At 42.6% G+C, this 27,857-nt stretch overlaps 1 protein-coding gene across 1 annotated transcript; it reads right to left on the bottom strand.

The window, feature by feature from the left end:
• Window positions 1–651: 651 nt before the first annotated feature.
• Window positions 652–24,808, bottom strand: LOC139547570 (ATP-binding cassette sub-family F member 3-like). The gene is made up of 21 exons (XM_071356489.1): window positions 24,669–24,808; window positions 16,274–16,421; window positions 15,791–15,867; window positions 15,455–15,510; window positions 15,211–15,308; window positions 10,651–10,773; window positions 9,876–10,142; window positions 9,634–9,714; window positions 7,234–7,293; window positions 7,031–7,087; window positions 6,790–6,812; window positions 6,602–6,657; window positions 5,747–5,947; window positions 5,426–5,502; window positions 5,126–5,170; window positions 4,905–5,037; window positions 4,417–4,505; window positions 4,212–4,303; window positions 3,437–3,569; window positions 1,892–1,979; window positions 652–1,667 (listed from the first exon to the last, which is right to left on the bottom strand). Exons 1-21 carry the CDS (start codon window positions 24,796–24,798, stop codon window positions 1,509–1,511), a joined length of 2,193 nt encoding a protein of 730 aa, XP_071212590.1. The 5' UTR covers window positions 24,799–24,808; the 3' UTR covers window positions 652–1,508.
• Window positions 24,809–27,857: the final 3,049 nt, after the last annotated feature.

Consider the following 27,857-nt stretch of genomic DNA (forward strand, 5'->3'; position numbering starts at 1 on the left):
TGAATAATAAAGTAATGTTGCATGGTGTTAGTTGAACCATAGAGCATTTCATCAGACCTGAGGGATGGATTATTAAAGCTTTTTTATTAGTATGGTGTTATGATTGAATAGTTCTTAAAACACCTATTTATAAATTAGCAAAATAACAGGAGGATTAAAATATATATATATATATTCTGAATTTCTCTAAGATAAATAAACTGGGTGGTTTGAGCCCTGAATAGCTTAGTCTTGGTATTTCAGACTGTAGCATGGGTATAACAAAACATTTATTTTAACTGCTCTAATTATGTAGGTAACCAGTTTATAATAGCATTAAGGCACCAAGGGTTTGATATATGGCCAATATACCACGGCTAATGGCTGTGTGCGTAAGAACAGCCCTTAGTTGTGGTAAATTGGCCATATACCACATCCCCTTGTGCATTATTGCTTAAATAGTTTACTTGGTTGGAGATTCTGGGGAAGAAGCAGCAGTGAGACCTGGAGCCAGCTGCTGTTGCTGTAGAAATCGTTGTTTTTGTGCTGGTGGTTTCCCATGCTGACACAGATATGGATGTTTCCAGGATTGTGTTCATTAGGGCATGCAACAGGAAAGGTTTTGCAACAGAAAATGAGAATTTCTTATTGGACAAGTCCATGTAATCCCTCCCTGTTTCAGACTGTTTTATTTAGTTTGGTGCCTAATGAACAAGACCAGGGGTGTCAAATGACAATTTTGTCTAGTTCCCAAAATACTACACTATGTTGGGAACAGGGAGTCATTTCAGCTTCACCCCGGGTTCCACTGACTAAAGAGATGCTCCCTCTCCATCAAGAACACACATGTTCAGGAGAAAAATCAATCCATATGCACTTAAAATGTATCCTCGCTCTCTCTCCCCCCCAATCACATGCACACATATTCGACACAGATTAAGAAATCGAGAATTTTTGTTAACTTTCTGATGTACATATTCGGCCCTTAACTGATATTACTCAGAGCTAAAAGGATGTAGCGTTATTCCAAGATGGTTGCCCACATGGGGTTAACAGTTAGAGGGTACAGCACCCCCACCTTCACATGATGGAATATCCTCCTTGTTAAGTGAACCAAACCAGCTCCAACTATTATGATCAGGAAGGTTGGGAGTGGGGAGGCCGGAGCAGTTTGAGTATACAGAGTGCACGCACAATTGACATTCCATTTGGACAGAGTTTGCACTCCATGTAGCCTAAAACCTGCCTGCTTCAGGACAATAGACAAGAGTATGTCACTTTGAACTGCCGGGCTGAGCTAAATGACAAACAAAACACAAACGGTGGTGTGGGGGAGCAGAGAGGATGATGGGAAAGCAGCCGGTAAAACTCAGTTCTCCCTCTGAGGATGATGATTGGCAGTCGGGGAATGGAGAGTGGGGGGGGCCTTTAGGTTATTGAAGTCAGTTGGTAACTTGGCATGTCTGTCACAGTTGGCGTAATGGGCAAGTTGTTTGGGGTGGTAGGTTTTGGAAAGTCCTTCCTCCCCCTCACAGGTAGCCCTCCTTGCGGAACTGTTCCTGCAAGATATCCCGGTACTCGTCAAAGCCCCCCTCCACTCGCCGCACGTTCCCGTGCTCACAGACCCACAGCTCTCTGCACACCATCCGGATCAGACGCTCGTCGTGAGAAACAAGGACCACCCCACCCTGAGGAGAGGATAGAGTTTAAAAAAAGGGTATATACACACATTAAAACTTCAAGTGTTCAAGTGCTATCACTTCCATTGATTGTTAGCCAAAATAAGCTTGTAGTGGCTGTTTAAAGAAAACCGATTTCATAGGTTTTCTCCAGATTTACTCTATTGATTAACATTGTGAGATAAATAAAAAGGACATTTTTCTCAGCGACTTAGTTTATTTAACAAGCTTACTTTGAATTTGTTGAGCGCCTTCGCTAGAGCCTCGATCGTTTCCATGTCCAGGTGATTGGTCGGCTCGTCAAGGATATAGAAGTTTGGGCTGAGAGAGAAAAGGTGAGTAAGAGATAAAATATAGCTGCAAGCAGCAATGAAACAAGAACGCGGGTTTATGAGCAGGCTGAAAGAGACGGCTGCATTGAAGTATTATACATCCTTGTACATGGAACAATTCAAAATACTACGTGCAAGTGTTCACTAAATATAATAAATGATTTATAGCGTCATGAAATGGCTGTTTGACGTAGCAATTAGTCCTTTGCAAACTTTGTTGGGACTAACAAACACTGTAAATCGCCAAATCTCTCGACCTTATTTGAAGAATCTCTTTTTAGCATTAGCATAAATGCTAGCTGTTGGAGGTTCACAACTGAATTGCTTGCTGTTTCCATGTTCTTTTTTTTGTATTAACACCTGCTTTGAAATACAGCTTCCTACTAGTGTCGGCAAGAGCCTTAATCAGTTTCAAGGTGATACAGCGAAGACAAGTTATTCATCTTTTTTACAAAGTTGCCATTTTCTCTTCCATCTTTTGACGTAACGCTTCTCTCAAACTTAGTAAAGACATACATTCTGAGTTTAGTCAACCGGATATATGGTTCATGAGAAGATTTGATTTTAAAAATCCAACATGTTGGAAAATTCAACATGGCGGACTTCATGGGTCCTTGAAGCAAATTTGTTCCTTATGAGAAACACTGATATACCAAATTCCGTGGTTATACGTCAAACAGGGTGGTGGGGCTGAGCATTAGACTCTGAATACAACGCCACCTAGTAGTAGTGGTTTTGATATACATTGATATTGCCAGTCTACATGTTTTGACCAATCGGGCATTGAGCTATTCCAACAATATTATTAGGGGTGCTTCGCTGCCAGCAACCCTAATAATAAATTCTGCGACGGATTATAACCATCTCATCAATAGGATCTTGACACTTCTCAAAATGAATAGCGTTCTCATGTCCCCTCTCCAGTTCTGTTCCAATTGTTATTACTTCTCAAACTGAATAGCGTTCTCTCATGTCCCCTCTCCAGTTCTGTTCCTAGTGTTATCAGGGCAGTTTGACAGATGTCCAGTATATTTCTTATTTACAAGGTAAGTTGGTTTGAAACAAATTCTCATTTACAGCAACGACCTGGGGATGAGTTACAGGGGAGATGAGAGGTTGAACAAGCCAACTGGAAGCTGGGGATGATGCTTAGGTGGCCGTGGTGGATAAGGGGCCATTAGGGAATTTAAGCCGGGTTATCACCACAACTCTTGCAACAACTACCATGGGTTCTTGAAACGACCACAGAGACGGTTTAACATCGGAAGGATAGAGAAATGTAATCCCATTATTAGACATCATGGTCAAGTTGTATACTGCTTGTACAAGGACGTTTTTCCCAACTCAACTAAAACCAGTTTACTACCATAAAATGACTATTTGACATTGTGAGAAATCATGTGTGAAATATTGGGTTCATGAAGTGTAATAATAAAAAGGCATTACCAAGGCATGGTCATCTGAGCGAAGGCCACCCGGCTCTTCTGCCCTCCTGACAGACTGGCCACCGGCCGAGTTGCCAGCTCACCGGTTATCCCATAGCCACCCAGTTGGTGCCTGTACTCCTCCTCGTTACGACCTGGGAGGGAGGGACGAGGAGAGAGCGAGAGAGAAAAAAGGGGTTACAAATTACGAAGATTGCAGGCAATAGATGGGTTGGTTGTTAAGCAACATTGGCCCAAACAGACACGGTTGGCTTAGATTGTTGCCAGCACGCAAAATATATTTAGTCTCCAATGTTTATTGAAAACAAACACATTTGCACAATGCGCACTTGTTGTCTCTCAAATACATCTTTACAGTTGTTGGTTAGCTAGCTAGCAAATTTGAGTCATATTAGCATATATTGACAATCAAAACACCTCAAGAACAAGATAAAACTAGCTGAAACGAGCTACCTACGATTCCTCACATGACAGCTTCATGTCATTGTTGCTAGCTATCCGGCCATCCAGAATCACAACACACTGCTTTTTGCACCATTGAAGGGTGTGCATTGTTTTTGTGACGTTGTCAGCTAAGCCATCTACAGGGATCCGTAACAACCACCAGGGTCGTGTTCATTAGGGTAGGCAACAAAAAAAACAGGGCATTTCTGATTGGACCAAGTCCAGGTAGCCCATCTCTGTTCCAATCAGTTTCCTTTGCATTTGGTGCCTAATGAACACAGCCCAGGCTTTGATAATGATCAGTATTGGTGTGTTTTGGTGGTGGTGGTCACCTGGGAATTTGTTGAGTAACAGCTCAATTGAACACACGTTGAGGTCCAGTTGATCCACGTGGTGCTGACTGAAATAACCGATCTTCAGGTTCCTGAGCGAGAAAGGGAAATAAAGCTGTCATTTACTTCCCTGCACGCACCCACACCCACCGAGACACACACTAGCAGCAGAGGAACATGGCTGACGTCAAGCATGGAACCTCACCGATGGGCGTGTCTGATGCCATTGACAGGCGTTAACTCTCCCATCAGTAGCTTGAGCATGGTGGATTTACCCGCCCCGTTCTCACCCACCTGAGAGACAGAGAGAGACAAGAGACCGACTGTAGGTACTACTTTAGCAGTTGGAAGGTTGCACAGAGCATCGTCTGTGGAAGTGTGTCACAGATTTAAAGTACAATATTAATGGATGCACAATATATCAGTGACCATATTGACCAGATGTGGGGAAAAAGGTAGATATGTTCTTACTAGCCTTATGAACATAGAAACTTGTTTGCAGTTCAGATCTGTGCTAGGATGATTAAAAATGGCCATAAAATGAAAAAATATCTGAATCAGTCGATATTGCAAAGAAAATATTGGATATTGGCATCAGCCCAGAATGATCACATCGGTGCATCCCTAACTATTAGCAGTGCATGTGATTTAGATCTGGTCATCAGGATTGAGAGCAGTGTGATTAATACGTACGATGCAGATGCGAGACTCCAGGTCTGCAGACACAGACAGCTGTGTGAAGAGGCACTGGTCAGTGTTATAGTAGAACTCCACCTCATCCAACTGGAGCACCGGGGGAGACAGCTTCTCAAAGTTATCAGGGAACCTGTGGACAGACACACACACGTTAGCACTCAGATTAATATGAGAATTGAAACCTGACTTCATTTGGGACAGGAGGAGCGGTCTCTTACTTTAAGGTGACTTCGGTTTCCTTCTCCAGAGGTTTGAGTTCAGGCCTGCAGGAGACAAGAGAAGAGCAGCGAGGGAATGGATGACGGATGACAACAACAGATATTCTTTAATTCTTTACAATGACCATTCCGCTGTGCACAGGCAAACAAACACGCAGAGGTCATCATGCATGTGCAAGATGGAAGTTATCCTTTACAATGAATTGGACTTTCAGGCTGTAATTCCCAGGGAGCACTACGTGAGAGAAAGCAGGGTGGGGCGCATGTTAACATCTTATTTTGAAATAGACGGTAACTCACAGTTTTTCTAAGAGCTTCAGCTTGCTCTGCACCTGTGCCGCTCTGTTGGCGTTGTATCTGAACCGGTCGATGAACACCTGTGACAGAGGAAAGTAATCAATCCACGATTATAATATAGTAATAAGACACTATAATATATATTCTAATAAGTATTTAGCAGGATGTTGATAAGTTAGGCATATCAAGATCTAAAACAAACAAACACTAATCAGCAAAGATAAATGCTTAGAAAGTGCATTGTTATTACACTTGCCATAGGCCTTTTAGGTTATCTGTATGTAAGCAGGACTGTGTGTGTAAGCCAGTGTGTGGGTTCCTAACCTGGATGTGCTCTCTGTACTGAAACTGGGCCTCGTACTCCCTCTGCTGGTTCTTCAGGCGGTCCTCTTTGGTCTTGACAAAGTTCTCGTAGTCGCCGCGGTAACTCTCCAGCCGCTGCGAGTGCAGGTGGACGATGTCAGTCACCACGGCGTTGAGGAAGTTCCGGTCGTGGGACACCACCAGGATGGTGGTCTGCCAGGTCTGTGGGGGGCGGAGGTGTTAAACAGGCCATATGGACGTTGAACTTGTTGCTCATGCTTTAATCTCTCCATCCTCCCAAAGTGTGCATTCGTTCACTTCCATTCACTGATATCAAAAGAAAATAAGTGGTATAAGAAATATGGTGGTAACTCCACCGAGCCAATGCCTCCACCAATCCAATGTCTTTAGATTTGTAGGAAGTATTGAACGAGTGCACACCATTTCATAAGTGGTGAAAGAAAACAATCCATTTGAAGCTAACTATGTATGCGTCACTGATGGGTGTGTCCCTTCCTGCCAATTTAGCGGAGCCTCTTTTTGTTGTTGTTGCCGGACCCCTTTTTGGCTCAAGAGGACCCCCAGAGGCAGAAGTTGACAGCAAAGTAGAATTACCCACCACAATCTAGCAATGCAAAATTCCATACGTTCCTATTCTCTACCCATTCTCCCTGAAATGTCCACTCATTCACACCCCTTGCCTTGGACTGGTGTAAGAAATATGACGGAAAGTCCCTCTAGTCCACGCATGCCCATGCTTTCACCAATCCAATGCTTTTAAATACTGTAGTGAGAATGTGCACACTTTGGGGAGAAGGGAACCGAATTGGATTTGGCATGCAATGTTAAGTGTGTCGGTAAGCAGGAGTAACCTACCTGCAGGTAATTCTCCAGCCAAAGAATGGCTCGGACATCCAACATGTTGGTGGGCTCTGAGAAACAAACAGACAGAAAGACAGAGACAGACAGTCAGTCAAAAGGGCGTTTTGCACTGACTATTGGACACCGTCAAACTGTTCAAAGATACTCAATACAAAAATACTTAATGTGGTTTAATCACTCACCATCAAGTAACAAAAGATCAGGCCTAAAAAAATGAAAAATACACACATTATTTGGAGAGTTGAAGCTAGCCTTAAAATATTTAGCAGAGCCACACCAATTGATGGTGTTTAAATTGAGATTCAGAAAACAGCTCATAAGAGCATTATAAATGTACATCAATATTCTAATATAATCTCTGTCCTTGTATTTTAATTGGGTAGACTGTCCTTTGGATAAAAGAAGTGACAAGGAGAAACTCACTTGGCAAAGAGAGCTCTAGCCAGAGCTAATCTCATCCTCCAACCTCCAGAAAACTCCCTGTGAAGAGAACACCGAGATCAGTTAATCACATCCGCGTGCGTGCGCACACACACACACACACACACACACACACACACACACACACACACACACACACACACACACACACACACACACACACACACACACACACGGTAACTTACTTGGTTGTCTGCGTTTGCATTTTAGGAGAAAAACCTAAACCACATAGGATGATTGAAGCTCTGTGTAAGAGTAAGAGAGAAACATCGAACAATCATTAAATCAGAAAATGCATACACCCTGGCTACAATTCTACTGCACAGTCATCTGTTTTAGAAACACCATTGGCAATATGTATGAATATAAATGCACTGCTAATAGTGATGCACCGATATGACATTTTGGGCCGATACTAATATTTTCCTTCCCAAAAAAACCCTGATAGTTAATGAAGACAAATGTGGCTGTCTGTTGAATTGATGGTCTTTAAATTTAGATATTCCTTGCCAAAAAAACAATACAGATATTTTCCTTGCCCAAAAACCCCCCAATACATATATTTTCCTTGCCAAAAAACCCCGAAACAGATATTTAACATTTTTGCAGCCTTTTAAGCATTCCAGTACCGTTAAATAGTTCACACACACACACACACACGGACGCAGCGGTCTAAGGCACTGCATCTCAGTGCAAGAGGCGTCACTACAGTCCTGGTTCAGATCCAGGCTGTATCACATCCAGCCGTGACTGATTGGCCCAGCGTCGTCCGGGCCGTCATTGTAAATAAGAATTTGTTCTTTATTTAACTAGGCAAGTTAGTTAAGGTTACACACAGACCACACTGACCAAAAAGTTATTTTGTTGGCATTTACATATATGTCTCAATTACCAGTAAAACATCATCAAAACCTATTTCTTTCACTTACTTGCTGTGCTGTTTCGTTGTTCAGTCGTTTCATTCTCAACCAGGATTTCTTTGCGTGTCAAAAAATGTACTATTTAACACTGTCAAATAAGCTTGTTGACCAATCAGGACCTGAATATGATTGCACGTCACATAATAATTTAACACGTTCATACATTTTACGTAGTTATTACACTATCACTCGTATTTAATATGTCACAATGATTCATCGATACGTATGCTATGATGCTGGTAAAGTTGTCTCACGCACCTACAGTACTGGTCATAAAAAAAGAGCTTCCCCAAAATCTGTTTCAGTAGCTATAGCTACCTATATAGCTAGGTGTCATCTAAAATAACCCTAATTTATAAGACAGTTCTTATTTGATTAATGGTGATCGGACCCATCTATGTTAAGCTAGCCACAATAAGGATTAGCCACACTAGTGGACTTTGCAGTTAGCCTTCAAAATAAAAGTTTAGCATAAGTTTACTATTTGTATTAATTGAATTTCACTTTTATTTTGACGGCAAACCGCAAATTCCACTTTTGTGCCTAATCCTTATTGTGGATAGCTTCACAACACAAAGCTAGCTGGCTGCTTATAACGTTAGCTTTGGGCAATTTTCATGATCTGAAGTTCAATTTCAATAGGCGAACAACAAGTGGCAACCTAGCTAATACTTACTCACAAGGATTCCTAAATCATTGCTAAGAATAATAAAAATGACTGCAGTTTCTACTGGTCATTATTTTCAGGCTGGTTGTATTGGTGCTAGCTAGGTACAAAGCTAAAGCTAGCTACCCCAGAAGTTGCTGTCGAACAAATTATGCTTTATTACCAATGCGATATTGTAAACACATCGTTCGTGACCGGTGTTTGCAGACTTTTTTTTGTACAGCTTTGACAGTGCTACTGTATCTTTTTTGACACAAAGATTCAAACGGTGTTCCACAGTATGTATGTCGTGAAGCTAATAGCAGTAACGCTATTACTGTAGGTAGGGCAACATCTGAAAAATAGCACACTTGGTAGTGTGTACCGGTGCTCGACCAGTCGGCAAAAGCCAACCATCACCCACGACAGAGAACGGTTGATTGTCAAGGGCAATGAATTCCATTATCTTGGCTTTAATGGATTTCGCCTTTGAGTTGTCTCGCTGAATTGTTCATACTCTTACAAATGACTGCTCGACTTGTTGACTGCTCAATCCACACAGCAGACATTTTGTGGGCTAGGTATGGAATGCTATGTGGTAGTGGTGGAGTAGGGGCCTGAGGGCACACAGTGCGTTGTGAAATCGGTGAATGTATTGTATCTTTTAAAATTGTATAAACTGTCTTAATTTTGCTCGACCCCAGGAAAAGGGGATCCATAATAAATACAAATACACAGCAGACATTGTGGCTAGGTTAGGAATGCTGTGTTGCACGTGTAGCGCAAAATTTGACGTGGCGTTATTACGTCATGTACCTACGTTATATAGGTACGCACGGTAGCGTTGACATCGGTTTTTAACGTCGCCGTTAAACTAGTTGTCGGCCAATACCGATGTTGGCATTTTTAGCTAATATCGTGCGATTCTGATATGTTCAGCGATATATCGTGCATCTCTAACTAATGTAACAAACACAGATATGATATTATGTACAGACATGCTAAGTGTGGCTCTTTACCGGGCAGGTGCCTTGTCTGCTTCAATCTCCTCCAGTTTAGCATAGATCTCCGACAGTCGAATAGTCTCCATTCCTTCAGCTCTAAAATAGAATAGAATAAACTGCAAGTTTAGTGACTGTTGCAGTTTCAAATCTAAAATTCCTGCAACAATAACATTTAAGTCTGCCAGTATTGCCTCCTTCCAATATGAGCCATCCGTTGCCAACTTCGGGGAGAATTTGGGCAAGTAAGACCGACTTACGTTCCGTTGGCTATGCGCGCATTGAGCAGGCGTTCCTCTGTCAGGAGCCCCTCCCGGACCGTGTCGCTCTCCAGCACGCTCTGAAGCGCCCCTGTTTCGTCTCCAGCGACCTCCTGCTCCACGTGCAGGATTGTGATGTGGGCAGGGACACGCAGGCTGCGGCTCGCCAGCATTTTTAGCAGCGTGGTCTTCCCCAGGCCGTTGCGGCCAATCAGGCCGTAGCGGCGACCTGTTGACAGAGACAGCTCCGCCCCCTGCAGCAAAGACCTGGAAATACAGAGCGAGAGAGAGACAAGTTGCTTGCATATTGCTTTATGGTAGAGACTAAGAAATGTCTCCGTCTCTCTCCTACTTTGTCTCTCTAGTATTAACTAAGAAATTACATAAAATTGTAATTACACAGTAATAACTTTTGATTTACTCAGTTTGTGATTAATTTAAACAAGCACTGCTACTCACCATTTGATATCAGGTAGTTGTGTTGAATTCTTAAGTCATTTGCAGAAAGTAACGACCATAACCACACCAATGCCTTTTAAATGCAAGGTAAATACCGGTGGAAACGGTGTCCAGCTAACATTGCATGATGCTAATTAGAATGAATCACCTGCTCCAGTGCTGGATACAGTAGGAGAAAGCGTAAGTATGGTTTCATACCAAATGGCACCTTATTCCCTATATGGCACACTACTATACTTTTGGCCCTTGTCAAAAGAAGTGCACTTAATAGGGATGGGGTGCCATTTGGGACGAAGCCTAAGGGTTAAACACTCACCTCTCGCCAAACGACACATCAAAGTTCTCGATGCGGATATCGTAGCTGCGATTCTTCCCGGACAAGTCGACGCGACTGTCTTTCTTGCTACTGGCCTGGCTGGCTGATGCCTCCTCCAGTACCCTGAGACAAACAGAGACAGAGGGGATAAGGACAGAGTGAGACAAACACAGAGGGACACAAAGAGATAGACAAAGGGAGAGAAATAGAAGTACAGAGAGCAAATACAGAGCAAGAAAGTGTAAGAGGGAGAGAGAGGTGAAACCAAACTTCATCACACATTGGTGAATGGATAAGTGTATTTTGCTATCGCAATACCAAACCAATGATCGGTGGTGTAAAGTACTTAAGTAAACATACTTTCAAGTACTACTTAAGTCGTTTTGGGGCAACTGTACTTTATTTACACACACACACAGTACCAGTCAAAAGTTGACACACCTACTCAATCCAGGGTTTTTATTTGTACTATTTTCTACATTGTAGAATAATTCTACATTGTAGAATAATAGTAACCAAAACAGTATTAAACAATTTATATTCTTCAAAGTAGCCACTCTTTGCCTTGATGACAGCTTTGCACTCTTGGCATTCTCTCAACCAGCTTCACAAGGTAGTCACCTGGAATGCATTTCAATTAACAGGTGTGCCTTGTTAAAAAAGTTACTTTGCTGAATTTCTTTCTTTTTTAATGGGTTTGAGCCAATCAGTTGTGTTGTGACAAGCTAGGGGTGGTATACAGAAGAAAGCCCTATTTGGTAAAAGACCAAGTCCATATTATGGCAAGCAAAGCCCAAATAAGCAAAGAGAAACGACAGTCCATCATTACTTTAAGACATGAAGGTCAGTCAATCCGGAAAATGTCAAGAACTTTGAAAGAACAGTCTCAAAAAACCATCAAGCGCTACGATGAAACTGGCTCTCATGAGGACCGCCACAGAAAAGGAAGACCCAGAGTTCATTAGAGTTACCAGTCTCAGAAATTGCAGCCCAAATAAATGCTTCAGAGTTCAAGTAACAGACACATCTCAACATCAACTGTTCAGAGGACACTGAGTGAATCAGGCCTTCATGGTTGAATTGCTGCAAATAAAACACTACTAAAAAGGACACCAATGAGAAGAGACTTACGTCAAGAAACACAAGCAACGGCCATTAGACCGGTGAAAACCTGTCCTTTGGTCTGATGAGTGTGGTGGAATTAAGATTTCTTCAAAACAATCAAACTTTATTATTTAATTAGTGCAGTAATGGAGCTGGTCGGTAATCACCCCTGTAGGTGATCACTGAGAACTCAACCAGCTGGTTTGAGCCACAACATTTTATATCAGTCCACTCCTTCAGTCTACATGACACACAACAGATGTATGGAATGGGTCATGGTTAAGATTTGTATGAAAGATATTTATAATTCACTGCAGACAGTATCTGCTGTAAAAACAGTTGTCATTGTGTAGAGACCAGTGTCTGGCCCCCCAACTCCATACTGGAGCCATCTCCCCCTGGTACCCCAGTACAGAAACATGAACTCATGCTCTGGAATACGGTATCCCCAAAGACATGGTAAATCTTCGAGGCCCATCCTCAGTAGAACACACACAGATGAGCATTCAAAAAAAACAACGTATTGTTTCATAAAACAGCCTTTTGATGCAATAACAGCATTATATGAGTCCAAATTTGAGATTTTTGGTTCCAGCTGGCATGTCTTTGTGAGACGCTGAATAGGTGAATGGATGATCTCCGCATGTGTAGGCACGGAGGTGGTGGTGTGTGGGGGCTTTGCTGGTGACAATGTGTGATTTATTTAGAATTCAAGGCACACTTAACCAGCATGGCTACCACAGCATTCTGCAGTGATACGCCATCCCATCTGGTTTGCGCTTAGTGGGACTATAAGCGGATAAAGAACCAAAACACCTCCAGGTTGTGTAAGGGCTATTTGACCAAGAAGGAGAGTGATGGTGCTGCATCAGATGACCTGGCCTCCACAATCACCCAACCTCAACCCAATTGAGATGGTTTGGGATGAGTTGGACCGCAGAGTGAAGGAAAAGCAGCAAGTGCTCAGCATATGTGGGAACTCCTTCAAGACGGTTGGAAAAGCATTCCAGGTGAAGCTGGTTGAGAAAATGCCAAGAGTGTGAAACGCTGTCAAGGCAAAGGGTGGCTACTTTGAAGAATCTAAAATATATTTTGAATGAGTAGGTGTGTTCAAACTTGACTGGTATTGTACATACACATTTTTTGTACATTCCACAAAACAAAACACGTATACATACGAACGACAACTTAGACACATACAATGACTACATCTCTTCTGCCCAGACCCTATTGCCTGCATTATTGTGTCACTTGCCCTTAAATTATACCAACTTGTTTTTCTCAGTCGCCCGTGCTATTTAAATAAGAAATTATTAGATGTTTTCCATTGTGTTAATGATGGCGGATTGATTGCCGTCTACGTTTTTAGTAACCTTATTTTTTTCTTCTCAGAGATGAGAAAAAAATCATGCATCTCACTACCTCCCCTGTATGTAATGTCTTGAAATATGCAGAGAGATGGATTAAAAGTACATTTACATTGTAATATTTCTGACAGCCAACTTTCTAGCTCCGCTCACAACTTTCAAACTTAATAGCATTCCCAGAAAGCATGGATTATTGAGTCATTATTAGTTTTACACAGAGACCGGACTCTGCTGTTGTGCTGTAGAATGTGAACTTTGTCTCGTATAATATATTCTATACATTAGTTTATACTGGATGAATTTAGTTAGTTATGCTCCAACTTCCACTCCATTTTGTACTAACATCAGATCTTTTTCAATCTTGGTTCCAATCATTTCAATTTTTTTCTAATAGGTTGTCAGTTGGATATGATCTCTGCAAGGTTTAGTATATCTTCCCTATCATATGAACATCCTTTACTTACTCAAATAAGATTACCTCAAGGTTGTACTGATGTCCAAAAGATTTCAAATTGAAATTTCGTGATGCAACTTAAGTTTCATGTATTCCAAACTATCTACACTGAACAAAAATATTTTAAAAAACACAACATGCAACAATTTCAAACATTTTTACAGAATTTGAATTGATAAGGAAATCAGTCATTTGAAATAAATTCATTAGGCCATAATCTATGGATTTCCCATGACTGGGCAGGGGCGCAGCCACGGGTGGGTCTGGGAGGGCATAGGCCCACCCACTGGGGAGCCAGGCCCTACCAATCAGAATAAATTTTTCCCCAAGAAAGGGCTTTATAACAGAGAGAAATACTCCTCAGCACCCCCACCCTATCCCGCAGGTGAAGAAGCCAGATATAGAGATTGTGTGCTGGCATGGTTACACGTGGTCTGTGGTTGTGAGGCCGGTTGGACATATTGCAAAATACTCTGAAACGACGTTGAAGGGAGCTTATGGTAGAGAAATGAACATTCAATTATCTGGCAACTGCTCTAGTGGACATCCCTGCAGTCAGCATGCAAATTGCACGCTCCCTCAAAACTTGAGACATCTGTGTTGTGTGACAAAACTGCACATTTTAGGGAGGCCTTTTATTGTCCCCGGCACAAGATGCACCCGTGTAATGATCATGTTTAATCAGCTTCTTGATATGCCACACCTGCCAGATGGATTATCTTGGCAAAGGAGAAATGCTCACTAACAGGGATGTAAACAAATTTGTACGCAACATAAAAAAATAACCTTTTAGTGGCTATGGAAAATATTTCTGAGATGTATTATTTCAGCTCATGAAACCAACACTTTACATGTTGCTTTTATATTTTTGTTCAGTCCCCAAAATTACTTTTTACATTTTGGCATGGAAATAAATGTATCTCCTGTTACAAAGTAATTTACTACGGTTTCTATTCCTTCGGTTTTGCATGTGAACAAATTTAAAATCGATGAATTCTGAAAAGCTATCCAAGGATTATTCCATAAAGTTCTGTTTCTGGTTCTTGTAAAATAGGTTTCATTTTCTACCATATCGTTATAGTATTCTTAGTTAAGAAGTTGTTACTGTTCTTTTTCCTATTTATATATTTCACAACTTTTACTTTATTACATTCCTAAAGACAATAATGTACTTTTTACTGCATACGTTTTCCCTAACACCCAAAAGTACTCGTTACATTTCGAATGCAAAGCAGGACAAGAAAATGGTCTAACTCACACTTCAAGAGAACATCCCTGGTCATCCCTACTGCCTCTGATCTGGCAGACTTACGAAACACAAATGCTTCATTTGTAAATAGTGTCTGAGTGTTGGTGTATCCCTGTCTATCTGTAAAAATAATTTAATGTGCCATCTGGTTTGCTTAATATAAAGGAATTTAACATACCTACTTTTACTTTTGATACTTAAGTATATTTAAAACCAAATACTTTTACTCAAGTAGTAATTTACTGGGTGACTTTTACTTGAGTCATTTTCTATTAAGGTATTTTTACTTTTAGTCCGGTATGACAATTGGGTACTTTTTCCAACACTGCCAATGATAAACTGTTTGCATAGTCTTTGGGTGTAGATGAAAAGCATATGAAACTCACAGTGGATTAGTTGTTTTTTGCGAATCCCGTTCATTCCTCCTCCCTTGTTTTTGCTTCAGCTTGGCTTCGGCCTTCTCTAGCTTCCTCGCATCCACAGTCTGAGGTGGTGTGTGTGTGGAAGAAGACAAAAGTGGATGAAGTTGACAGGAGAATAACATAGCTACAGGGCTGACTCGAACCTTCGACAAAAAACATAATACACAAGAAGTTCCAACGCAACAAAAATGATTCTAAAATACTTTACTGTATTCTGGCCCCTCTTCATCATCCAGATCCCTTGGACATCGTTAGTGGCAGATACTGAGACGAGAAGGGAAAGACAGAAGGAGTGGAATGAGACGCAACAATAAGTCAGAGAGTATATTAAAAAAACATGGGAGAGGTGATAGAAAGGGAAGAGAAAATAGGAAGTACGAGCAGTGGAGGACGGGAAAGATGTTAAAAAAAAATATATATATTTTTTTTTTAAGGGCTAAAAAAACAGATTACATATCAACAGGCTACCAAAATGAATATCAAACATGGACCGTAAAGCTGACAAAGAGGAATACCTAAGTCCCCCTGCAGACAAGGGACTCACCACACTCTGCAGATATCTGAGACAACCGCACCGGAGCGTCGAGCAGCACTTGCTTTGAAGCGGCATGGCCGTTACTCCTGATGGAAAAAACAAGTATATTTTTGATGAGTCAGCAAGCGAAAATAAATAAAATATTAGCTTTGGTGTGTGACAATTAGTCTTTGGTGTTGTATGCTGGTTGTGAAAGATCCAATCTCCACCCGGCACAGCCAGAAGAGGACTGGCCACCAATCTCCACCCGGCACAGCCAGAAGAGGACTGGCCACCCCTCATAGCCTGGTTCCTCTCTAGGTTTCTTCCTAGGTTCTGGCCTTTCTAGGGAGTTTTTCCTTGCCACCGTGCTTCTACAGCTGCATTGCTTGCTGTTTGGGGTTTTAGACTGGGTTTCTGTACAGCCCTTTGCGATATCAGCTGATGTAAGAAGGGCTTTATAAATAAATTTGATCAGTGTTAAGGTTGTGTGTGTGTGTGTGTTGCACTTACAGTTTAAGAGTGTTGAACATCTGCTGACAGATGTCCCGAATGTCATCCTCGTTTTTACAGTCAGATGACGACCCCTGCAACAGCCCTCCAATCGCATCATACACCTCCTCTCCATCCTCAAACTCCACCCCTCCACAGTCCAACACACCTATCACAGAGGAATGCCACAGGCTAAAAATCAGGGGCGCATTTAGAAGGATGCAGCTTTTAGAACCTTCAGATAGAGAAATGCTAATCATGTGGCCCTCTGACATGTAGAATAAGGAAACACGTTGGCTCTATTCATTCATTCTCCCTAATTTCGTGGTATCCAATTGGTAGTTACAGTCTTCTCTCATCGCTGCAACTCCCGTATGGACTTGGGAGAGGCGAAGGTCGAGAGCCACGCGTCCTCCGAAACATGAATGCAACCAAGCCGCACTGCTTCTTGACACAATGACCGCTTAACCCGGAAGCCAGCCACACCAATGTGTCGGAGGAAACACTGTACACCTGGCGACCGTGTCAGCGTGCATGTGCCCGGCACGCCACAGGAGTCGCTAGTGCACGATGGGACAAGGACATCCCTGCCGGCCAAACCCTCCCCTAACCCGGATGATGCTGGGCCAATTGTGTGCCACCCCATGGGTCTCACCGGTCGCGGCCAGTTGCGACAGAGCCTGGACTCAAACCAGGATATCTAGTGGCACAACTAGCAACTGCGATGCAGTGCCTTAGACCACTGCACCACTTCATGAGATTTCTAACTGCAACTTTCAGCTACTGAACATGGCTCAGGATCAATCTTACTTTGTCTGAGAATCTATAGGTAACACACTGAGGGACACAACACAAAATGTTATCATGAAGCAGTCTTCTAAGCAGCTAGACTTAGCCTGGTTCCAGGTCGGTTTGTGCTCTTGACAACTCCATGCGCTGGTGTACCAAGATTTTTGGTCCATTACTGGGGGTTACAAGAAGGCCCCATACAAACCACAGGCATAGATTTTTCACCTCAAGTATGTTAGAAATGTCAGTTTCTGGGAAAAGGCATTTCCAAGATGCTCTCTTCGTTCTCGAGTCGGTTAAAAAAGTATCACCAAAAACAGGTTAGTTAAATTCATGGCGGCAGTTTCTATGGTTATATCACATATAGCATTGGCTTGTGAAACTACTTCTAACTTCCTTCATACTGTACAAAGAGACACAAAAATGGTATCCACGACTCCATCTGACTCCGGGGAAGTCGATAAAGTAGGGCCCTATGATTTCCGTGGTGCGGAAAATGAGGACGGAATTGCGGAATTTGGTAATAAAGATGGAATCAACAGTAAAACGTGGAATATTGCAGAATTTTCCATAATTTGTCTGAAATGTATTAATAATCACAAGTAGGCTTAATGTTTGTAGTAACCAGCCAAGCCGTCAAAAAAAACTACAATTCTACCCTAACCCCTAAATTCAGAGCAGAGCAATACCCAAAGGACTATTATGAGTCAGGCGATAAGCTGTTTTGCAAATTCTGTCAACATACTATTGATTGGACCCGTAAAAATACGTGTTATGACCACTTAAAGTCTAAAGCCCATGTGAAGAACAAGGAAAAGCACTGTGTTAGCCAGAGCAAGCCCTTTTTAAAACAGCCATTACCAGCCGATTCAAGACGAGAATTTAGTCAGGACTTTGTGACTGTGTGCGCCGAGTCTGACATCCCCTTAGAAAAGCGAAGAAAGCTACGGCCGTTTCCAGTGAAGCATTGCAAACAGGGAGGAGCGTTGCCCGAAAATGAGAGCAGCCTCCGTCAAACTCACCTGCCCCGTGTGTTCGACCAACATACGACTGCCGTTCGACAGAAGATCAGTGGGAAGAAGTTTGCGGTGCTCGTTGACGAGACAACAGACGCAAGGGATTGCAGCGTTCTAAACATCGTCATTGGTGAGTTGAACTTAACCTATTAATATACAGTTGCAATAACCTACATTTACATTCTGCAATGTGAATTGTCCACATGCAAATTGTGTTATTCCAAACGACGAGCTATCGCTGTGAAATACAGGGATGCATAATGTCAGCAGCTGTCTGCCTCTCCATCTAGCTAACCATCTCTGTATCTATATTGCGTTAAAACACTTTATTTAAATAACACTTGGTCACAATATTATTTTAGGTTAAAACATAATTAAAGTCGTTCTTTATCTTTCAGTACAGGTGTTGAAAACCAGTACTTTCTAGCAGATGTCATTTTCATGGACAGATGCGACTACTCAAAGTTTTCCCAAGCTATACTAGCCTCCCTCCACAGCAACGATCTGAACCTGAATGATGCCTGGGCAGTGGTCACAGATAATGCCTCCTACTGCCTGAGGAGGAGGTTCTGAAAGGAGTGATGCACAACAGTTTCAATGTAACCGGTCTCTGCCATGTCATCAATCTGGTGGGTGAGACCTGGCAGCACTACAAATACTTCTCTGAAGTTGCAACACTTGTGACATAGATGAGATCTGTCTTCTTCAAGAAGCCTGCCAGAAAGAGAAGATGGGTGAGCTTCCACATTATGAAGGCGTTTGTGCAGGCCAAGGATCCTCCTGAAGTTGTGAGCTCCAGATGGAATAGCTGGATTGAGGCAGTGAAGTACCATGCAGAGCATGTTCATCTATACAGAGAGTTTTTGTTGGCAGAAGAGTCAGCACCCCAGGCAGTCACAAACATCCTCAGCCAGCTGGAAACAGAAGAGAAGGTGCAGGCCTTCACTGTTAAGATAACCTTCCTCTCGGACGGCTGCTCCAAACTGAAGACAGCTCTGTCAATCCTGGAAGGAACCCACCTTCCCACAGCAGTTTCTGCTTACAATGTCATGGAGGATTTTTACACACAACTCGGTGGTACCGTTCTATAAGCGTGTGGCCTATCACTTCTTGGCTGAGCCGTTGTTGCTTCTAGACGTTTCCACTTAACAACAGCACTTAGAGTTGACTGGGACAGCTCTAGCAGATTAGAAATTTGACTAAACGACTTGATGGAAATGTGGCATCCTTTGACGGTGCCACGTTGTCAGTAAAGCCATTCTACTGCCAATGTTTGTTTATGGAGATTGCATGGCTGTGTGCTCAATTTTATACACCTGTCAGCAACGGGTGTGGCTGAAATAGCCAAATACACCACTTTGAAGGCGTGTCCACATTAGAGGTCGACCGATTAATCGGAATGGCCGATTAATTAGGGCCGATTTCTTTTTTTTTTACACCTTTATTTAACTAGGCAAGTCAGTTAAGAACACATTCTTATTTTCAATGACGGCCTAGGAACGGTGGGTTAACTGCCTTGTTCAGGGGCAGAAAGACAGATTTTTACCTTGTCAGCTCAGGGCTTCAATCTTGCAACCTTACGGTTAACTAGTCCAACGCTCTAACCACCTGACTCACGAGGAGCCTGCCTGTTACGCGAATGCAGTAAGAAGCCAAGGTAAGTTGCTAGCTAGCATTAAACTTATCTTATAAAAAACAATCAATCAATCATAATCAGTAGTTATAACTACACATGGTCGATCATATTACTAGTTTATCTAGCGTGTCCTGCGTTGCATATAATGCAGTGCACATTCGCGAAAAAGGACAGTCGTTGCTCCAATGTGTACCTAACCATAAACATCAATGCCTTTCTTAAAATCAATACACAGAAGTATATATTTTTTAAACCTGCATATTTAGCTAAAAGAAATCCAGGTTAGCAGGCAATATTAACCAGGTGAAATTGTGTCACTTCTCTTGCGTTCATTGCACGTAGAGTCAGGGTATACACAACAATTTGGGCCACCTGGCTCTCTGCGAACTAATTTGACAGAATTTTACGTAATTATGACATAACATTGAAGGTTGTGCAATGTAACAGGAATATTTAGACTTATGGATGCCACCCGTTAGATAAAATACAGAACGGTTCCGTATTTCACTGAAAGAATAAACGTTTTGTTTTCGAGATGATAGTTTCCGGATTCGACCATATTAATGACCTAAGGCTCGTATTTCTGTGTGTTATTATGTTATAATTAAGTCTATGATTTGATAAAGCAGTCTGACTGAGCGATGGTGGGCGCCAGCAGGCTCGTAAGCATTAATTCAAACAGCACTTTCGTGCGTTTTGCCAGCAGCTCTTCGCAATGCTTCAAGCATTGCGCTGTTTATGACTTCAAGCCTATCAACTCCTGAGATTAGGCTGGTGTAACTGATGTGAAATGGCTAGCTAGTTAGCGGGGTGCGCGCTAATAGCGTTTCAAACGTCACTCGCTCTGAGACTTGGAGTAGTTGTTCCCCTTGCTCCGCAAGGGCCGCGGCTTTTGTGGAGCGATGGGTAACAATGCTTCGAGGGTGGCTGTTGTCGATGTGTTCCTGGTTCGAGCCCAGGTAGGAGCGAGGAGAGGCATGGAAGCTATACTGTTACACTGGCAATACTAAAGTGCCTATAAGAACATCCAATAGTCAAAGGTATATGAAATACAAATCGTGTAGAGAAATAGTCCTATAATTACTACAACCTAAAACTTCTGACCTGGGAATATTGAAGACTCATGTTAAAAGGAACCACCAGCTTTCTTACATGGCACATATTGCACTTTTACTTTCTTCTCCAACACTTTGTTTTTGCATTATTTAAACCAAATTAAACATGTTTCATTATTTATTTGAGGCTAAATTGATTTTATTGATGTTTTATATTAAGTTAAAATAAGTGTTTATTCAGTATTGTTGTAATTGTCATTATTACAAATAAATAAAACAAATTGTCCGATTAATCGGTATCCGCTTTTTTTTGGGTCCTCCAATAAATCGGTATCGGCGTTGAAAAATCATAATCGGTCGACCTCTAGTCCACATACACAGAGCATTCGGAAAGTATTCAGATACATTACAGCCTTTTTCTAAAATTAAAATTCCTCAATCTACACACAAAACCCCACAATGACACCGCAAAAAGAGGTTAAGAGATTTGTGCAAATTTATTAAAAATACAAATCAGAAATACCTTTTTTTAAATAAGTATTCAGACTCTTTGCTATGAGACTAATTGAGCTCAGGTGCAACCTGTTTCCATTGATCATCCTTGAGATGTTTCTACAACTTGATGAGTCCATCTGTGGTAAAATCAATTGATTGATTTGGAAAGGCACACACCTGTCTATATAAGATCCCACAGTTGACCTGAAAGTCAGAGCAAAAACAAAGCCACGAGGTCGAAGGAATTGTACGTAGAGCTCCGAGACTGGATTGTGTCGAGGCACAGATATGGGGAAGGGCACCAAAAAAATTCTGCGGCATTTAAGTTCCCCAAGAACACAGTGGCCTCCATTATTCTTAAATGGAAGAAGTTGGTACCACAAAGACTTTTCCTAGAGCTGGCCCACCGGCCAGCCTGAACAAACTGGGGAGAAGGGCCTTGGTCAGGGAGGTGACAAAGAACCCAATGGTCACTCTGATAGCGCTCTAGAGTTCCTCTGTGGAGATGGGAGAATCTTCCAGAAGGACAACCATCTCTGCAGCACTCCACCAATAAGGCCTTTATGGTGGAGTGGCCAGACGGAAGCCACTCAAAAGTAAAAGACACATGACAGCCCACTTGGAGTTTGCCAAAAGGCACCTAAATGACTCTCATACCATGAGAAACAAGATTCTCTAGTCTGATGAAACCAAGATTGAACTCTTTGTTCTGAATGCCAACATCACATCTGGAGGAAACCTAGCATCATTCCTATGGTGAAGTGTGGTGGTTGCAGCATAATGTCGTGGGGATGTTTTTCAGAGTCCGGACTTCAACCCGATCGAACATCTCTGGAGAGACCTGAAAATAGCTGTGCAGCGACACTCCCCAAATACAGGTGTGCCAAGCTTGAAGCTTCATACCCAAGAAGAACCGAAGCTGTAATCGCTGCCAAAGGTGCTTCAACAATGCACCGAGTTAAGGGTCTAAATACATATATAATGTGATATGTTTTTTTTTGTCATTATGGGGTATTGTGTGTAGATTGAGGGGCCTCCGGAGGCGCCGCAATTGTCATAACCGCCATTTGGAGCCAGCAACCAGATTTTTGGATTAAGCATTAATTGGCTTTTAGTCTAGATTAGTTCACGGAGATAGGGGCATATTTATTTTTATTTCAACCTTTATTTAACTGGGCAAGTTATTAAAAACTAATTCTTATTTTACAATGACGGCCAAACCCTCCCCTAACCCGGATGATGCTGGGCCAATTAAACGCACTATTGGAATCTCGATCGCGGCCGGTTGTGATCGAACCAGGATCTGTAGTGACACCTCTAGCATTGAGATCCAGTGCATTAGACCGCTGCGCCACTCGGGAGACACCAGTCGAAAGTTTGGACTTGCCCTGCAAGTGTATACTCGTCAGACGTCTTAATACGTCATCAGTAGTCCACCAAATTTGAGGACTGAGGGGTGGGATATGGTGTGTCTTAAGTGTTTGGACCGCATCCCATGACGTCTGACGAGTATTCACTTGCGGGGCGGGGAAGGAAGTAATTATTTTTAAATGGACCACCCTTGCCCGGACATTTGTCACTGTTAATCCCGCGATGATTGTGTTTTCAGCCACAGGTAACGTAAACTCGTACGTCGCCTTGGTCCGTACAATTGCCCTTATTTTATAGCCCCTAAACGTAATACTTCCAGATCAACTGTAATGTCAATACCATTGTAAAGCACAATTTCTCCCCTTTCCAACAGAATAAATTACATGACCTAAACACTGCCCGTTTCTTCATAATTCAAGCAGGCAATGAGCGCCGTCGGGTCTTTTTAAAAATGGAGGGTGGGGAAGCGAAACTAATGCGTGAGAAGGACAGATGTCGTGTGGGAAAATTTCTTTTTTCACTCGATCTGTCCAACTTATCACCTTATCGCCTCTAAAATGTAAATAAAACACTATAAAGAGTTTATATAATGTGTCAATACATAACTATTTGAAGGTTTGTATCGAAATTGAATCTGGTTTTTAGGGCGGTGCTAAAGTGATCTTAGAAGTAAACAGCGGCTTTGAGAATGATGATCGCATGCAATGAAGACGCAAAAAATTACTAGGTATTCCCCCTTACCCCGTCACTGTCCATTTCTTGTTTTTAAACGATGAGATAAGTACTACACCTGGTGGAGAGATTGTAAGACAGAAATAGTTGCTTCATGCATGCTGTACGTTACGACATGACACGTCTAGATGTAACGGAGGGTCCGTTTTTTCAACTTTTCTCCAATACGATAGAGCCATTACCATGTCGATCAACGCTTGAATAGAAACCTAGTTCACACCCCCGATTTTGAGGTCAACACAGTCCCATTAGTTTTCTTTGTAGCCTCGTTTGAATGTTGCGGTTGCGCACATTTGTACGGAATGGGGTGAGTTTACGTTAGCTTGTGTGAGCTTTATGTGACCTACAGTCAATTATGATTTAATGTCTACTTATATTAACTATATAATTATTAATATACGCCTACTGTATGATAGCTAGCAAATTAAATAGCTAACTAACGTTAGCCTGCCTAACTACTCCTGAGGAAGGAAAATATTTTATTTATACAATTTCCAAAAGCTAACCAAACATCATTACTTTTATGGGACGTTTGTGCATTAGTTGTACAATTTCTAACTTATTTACATTCGTTTTTACTTACACTTGTATGTTGACTACATATTGATGTTGAGGTTTTATGTTTGGCAGAATTTTCTTAGCGGATGTACAATCATCGCGAATTGAATTATGGGGCGTTTCAGGCCCCGAAGTTAACTTAATTGTACACTCGCAAACTCCATTAAAAACGAGGGCTGAGCGGCTTACGTTGCAATCTTACCTTGCTTGGCTAATCATTTGAACCGACGACATATGGCCGCGGGGATTCCCCCAAGGGCTGAGGGCCGTCTACTTTGAGTTTGAAACGCAGTCCGGGTTCGTATCCAAACCCCCAACCTCCCCACACACTGATAGATTACGCGTTCACTTCCCTGAGCCCACCCCTCTCCTTGTCCAGGTTTAGGCTGAGGTTGTTTTAACTCCAGTTTTGTTTTGCGACTTTGGGCCCATGAAAATCGCAATATTACTAAGTCCATTGTATTATTATTGCCGGTAAACGTACACATTAGCAGCTAGTTGGCTATTAATTGAAGGCAATAAATTGGCTAGCCTAGGTCATCTGGTTAGTGGTTCAAATAGGCCGATTATTAGCTAACTACCGGCATGTTAGGTGTTGGCTAACGTTAGTCTCCCCCTTGACTGTGCCTCAATGCTGTGTGGCACGGCTATGCTAGCTAACGTTACTTCACGTGGCAAAGAAGCCACCAGCCACTCATCTAGCCGGTGGCATTTTAAAGTGTACGAGATCCACACACCATCTCCATTAATGTACAGTCTCTTACCCGTGATATATTCGAACACTTCGGTGTCAATTTCGGGAAACTCGCTCTTCAGAATATCCACGTATGTCGCCATGATACACCGGCTCTTCCACAAGAACAGCGCATGTGCCCACAATATGCGACAAGACATGTCCTCAAACTATGCATCATGGGTATTGTAGTATTTTTTTAAATGCGATTTTATGATCTCAGCTTTACCTCCCTCCACCTCTAATTTGTGTTTGGTTCAATCAACCTCTCATGTAATGACATCAAAGATCACTATAACTTAATCAATATAGATCACAGCCCGTCGTTTCGAATGGAAACAAATGAGTCATAGCTAGCTAGCTAGCTAATGAGTCATAGCTAGCTAGCGTTCTAACATTATTTTGCATAAATCCTTTAGGGAACGCCTACTTTGTGAAGCGTTCCATCTTCTCCCACTACCGGCTATTGGGTAGTGAGTAAAAACTTCAGATGGATGCTTCACATTTATACATCCGGTGAAATATCTGTCTAATTGTTATATCTGTGATGACATTACATTCATTAAAATAAGAGTTGTTTTGTGCTGTTATTGTATCCCACGATTAAATCGGGAGGGGACTGTGGAACTGTCTCCATCGATTACGTTATTACTTTCATGCGTTGGTCACACGCAATATCTAAAACGTGGACCGATTTGGGGGAACTAGGGTGAATGATTCTATTTGTCATAGATGACTTAGCTAGCAACGTCACGAAAACGATGCCCACGCTTCAATGGGGAAGAAGTCCATGAGTTGTGATTCTGAATCGCCAGATAGCTACCAACAATGACGAGAAACTGCCATGTGGGGATCATAGTGACTCGTTTCAGACAGTTTAATCTTGTCATTGATACCATGTGTTGTTTAGACTGATTTCAGGTCAATGCTAATACTTCTCAAATTTGCTACCTAGCTAAACAACAACTGTAACGATGTATTTGAGATATGTGCTCCTTGTGCAAATGTATTTGTTTTAATAAATGTTTGACGCAAAATATAGTTATTCTTCTTTAAAAATTGGATTGGCGGATTGCATCCAACGTTTAAGGTGCATACAGCGCCACCTACTGTACTGGAGTGTGAGGCCAGTCACAGCCTACCTCATTAAATTCTCTTAATTTGTCCTGTTCCTCTAAGAAAGTGAAATAGAGCAGTAGGCACCACTTCCCTCCCCCCACTACACCACCAAATCTCTCAAATCCTTTCACACAATCTCTCCCTATCTAGGCCATACTGTTCACAAAATATCAACACATGCTCCACCGTTTCCACCACTAAACACTCATCACACAGACCTGTTTCATGTCTCCCTGTCATACACAACGAGGCATTCAAACCTGTGTGCCCAAACTGTAGTATACTCCACATAACTTGCTCTCTCCTACATCCCACACTCCCCACCTCTTCCTTAACTGACTGGTACACGCAATAAAATTGCTTCCCTTACTACTAGCATCCCACTCCCTATGCCAAAGATCAAGTTATTTTGCCCGGATCAAGAACTTGACTTCCCTTAGGCCCAACGGGACCTGAATATCTACCCCCTCACTCCACTCTTAGCCACCACATCAGCCCTCTCATTATCCTCCACACCCACTTGGGTGGGAACCCAGCAAAAGCTTATCACCACTCCCATCCTCTCCAATCCCATTAACAGCACCATCTCCACAAACAAGTCTCCCCTATCTGACCTGCCCGTCTCCACACCACTCAACACTGCAGCCTTATCAGAACAGATCACCACTCTGAGTGGTTTCACCTCCTCCACCCGTCTCAAACCTATAATCATGGCCATCAACTAGGCCGCAAACACTGACACATAATCAGTTAACCGCTTACATTAACATTGAAATCTGGGATATACACCCCTGCCCTACTGCTGACTGGATCCTTTGAACCATCTGTATATGTCCTTTAAAAACGAATAAAACCGATTATCTATGCATCTCCATTCCCCGTCTCATGTCCTCACCCCATTCTCTCCTACTCTCAATCATATCCACATCTACACTTGGTTTCGGAAACAGCCATGGAGGAACGTTCCCCAATGCAATTGCCGGCCCGATCTCGCTCTCTCTCCCAGTCCATATTCTACAACTTTCTGCTCAATTGTTCACCCATACGCCCTCTGCTTATCCACTCCTCGCAGGATGTCCTTTTGAACTCCCTTTCAACCTCGCCAAGTACGCTAATCCAAGTTTGTCCCACCTTATCCTCAGTGGCAGTTCCCCACTATCCACCGGCAATGCCTCAACAGGTGTCGTCCTGAAGGCACTCACACACAATCTCAGGGCCCTTGACTGTATCCTATCCAGGCGCTGTAGTACCGTTTTGGCTGCCGATTCATATACAAAGCACCCATAATCCTTAAAATGACCTGATCAATGCCTGATACATACACAACAGTGTTTGTCTATCCGACCCCCAATCATATCCTGCCACTGGGCTCATGAGGTTCAGCACCTTCCTACATTTCCATGTAAGCCTCTCATCAAACCACATACCTAAATACTTAAACTCAGACACCCTAGCTATATATCAATCAAATGTATTTATAAAAGCCCTTATATCAGCTGATGTCACAAAGTGCTTTACAGAAACCCAGCCTAAAACCCCAAACAGCAAGCAATGCAGGTGTAGAAGCACGGTGGCTTGGTAAAACTCCCTAGAAAGGCCAGAACCTGGCCTCCCGGGTGGCGCAGTGGTCTGGGGCACTGCATCGCAGTGCTAGCTGCGCCACCAGAGTCTTTGGGTTCGCGCCCAGGCTCTGTCGCAGCCGGCCGCGACCGGGAGGTCCGTGGGGCGACGCACAATTGGCATAGCGTCGTCCGGGTTAGGGAGGGTTTGGCCGGTAGGGATATCCTTGTCTCATCGCGCTCCAGCGACTCCTGTGGCGGGCCGGGCGCAGTGCGCGCTAACCAAGGGGGCCAGGTACACAGTGTTTCCTCCGACACATTGGTGCGGCTGGCTTCCGGGTTGGAGGCGCGCTGTGTTAAGAAGCAGTGCGGCTTGGTTGGGTTGTGCTTCGGAGGACGCATGGCTTTCGACCTTCGTCTCTCCCGAGCCCGTACGGGAGTTGTAGCGATGAGACAAGATAGTAATTACTAGCGATTGGATACCACGAAAATTGGGGAGAAAATGGGATAAAATTTATAAAAAAAAAAAAAAAAGGCCAGAA

The sequence above is a fragment of the Salvelinus alpinus genome, chromosome 21 (genome assembly GCF_045679555.1).
Source record: "Salvelinus alpinus chromosome 21, SLU_Salpinus.1, whole genome shotgun sequence".
Lineage (NCBI taxonomy): Eukaryota > Metazoa > Chordata > Actinopteri > Salmoniformes > Salmonidae > Salvelinus > Salvelinus alpinus.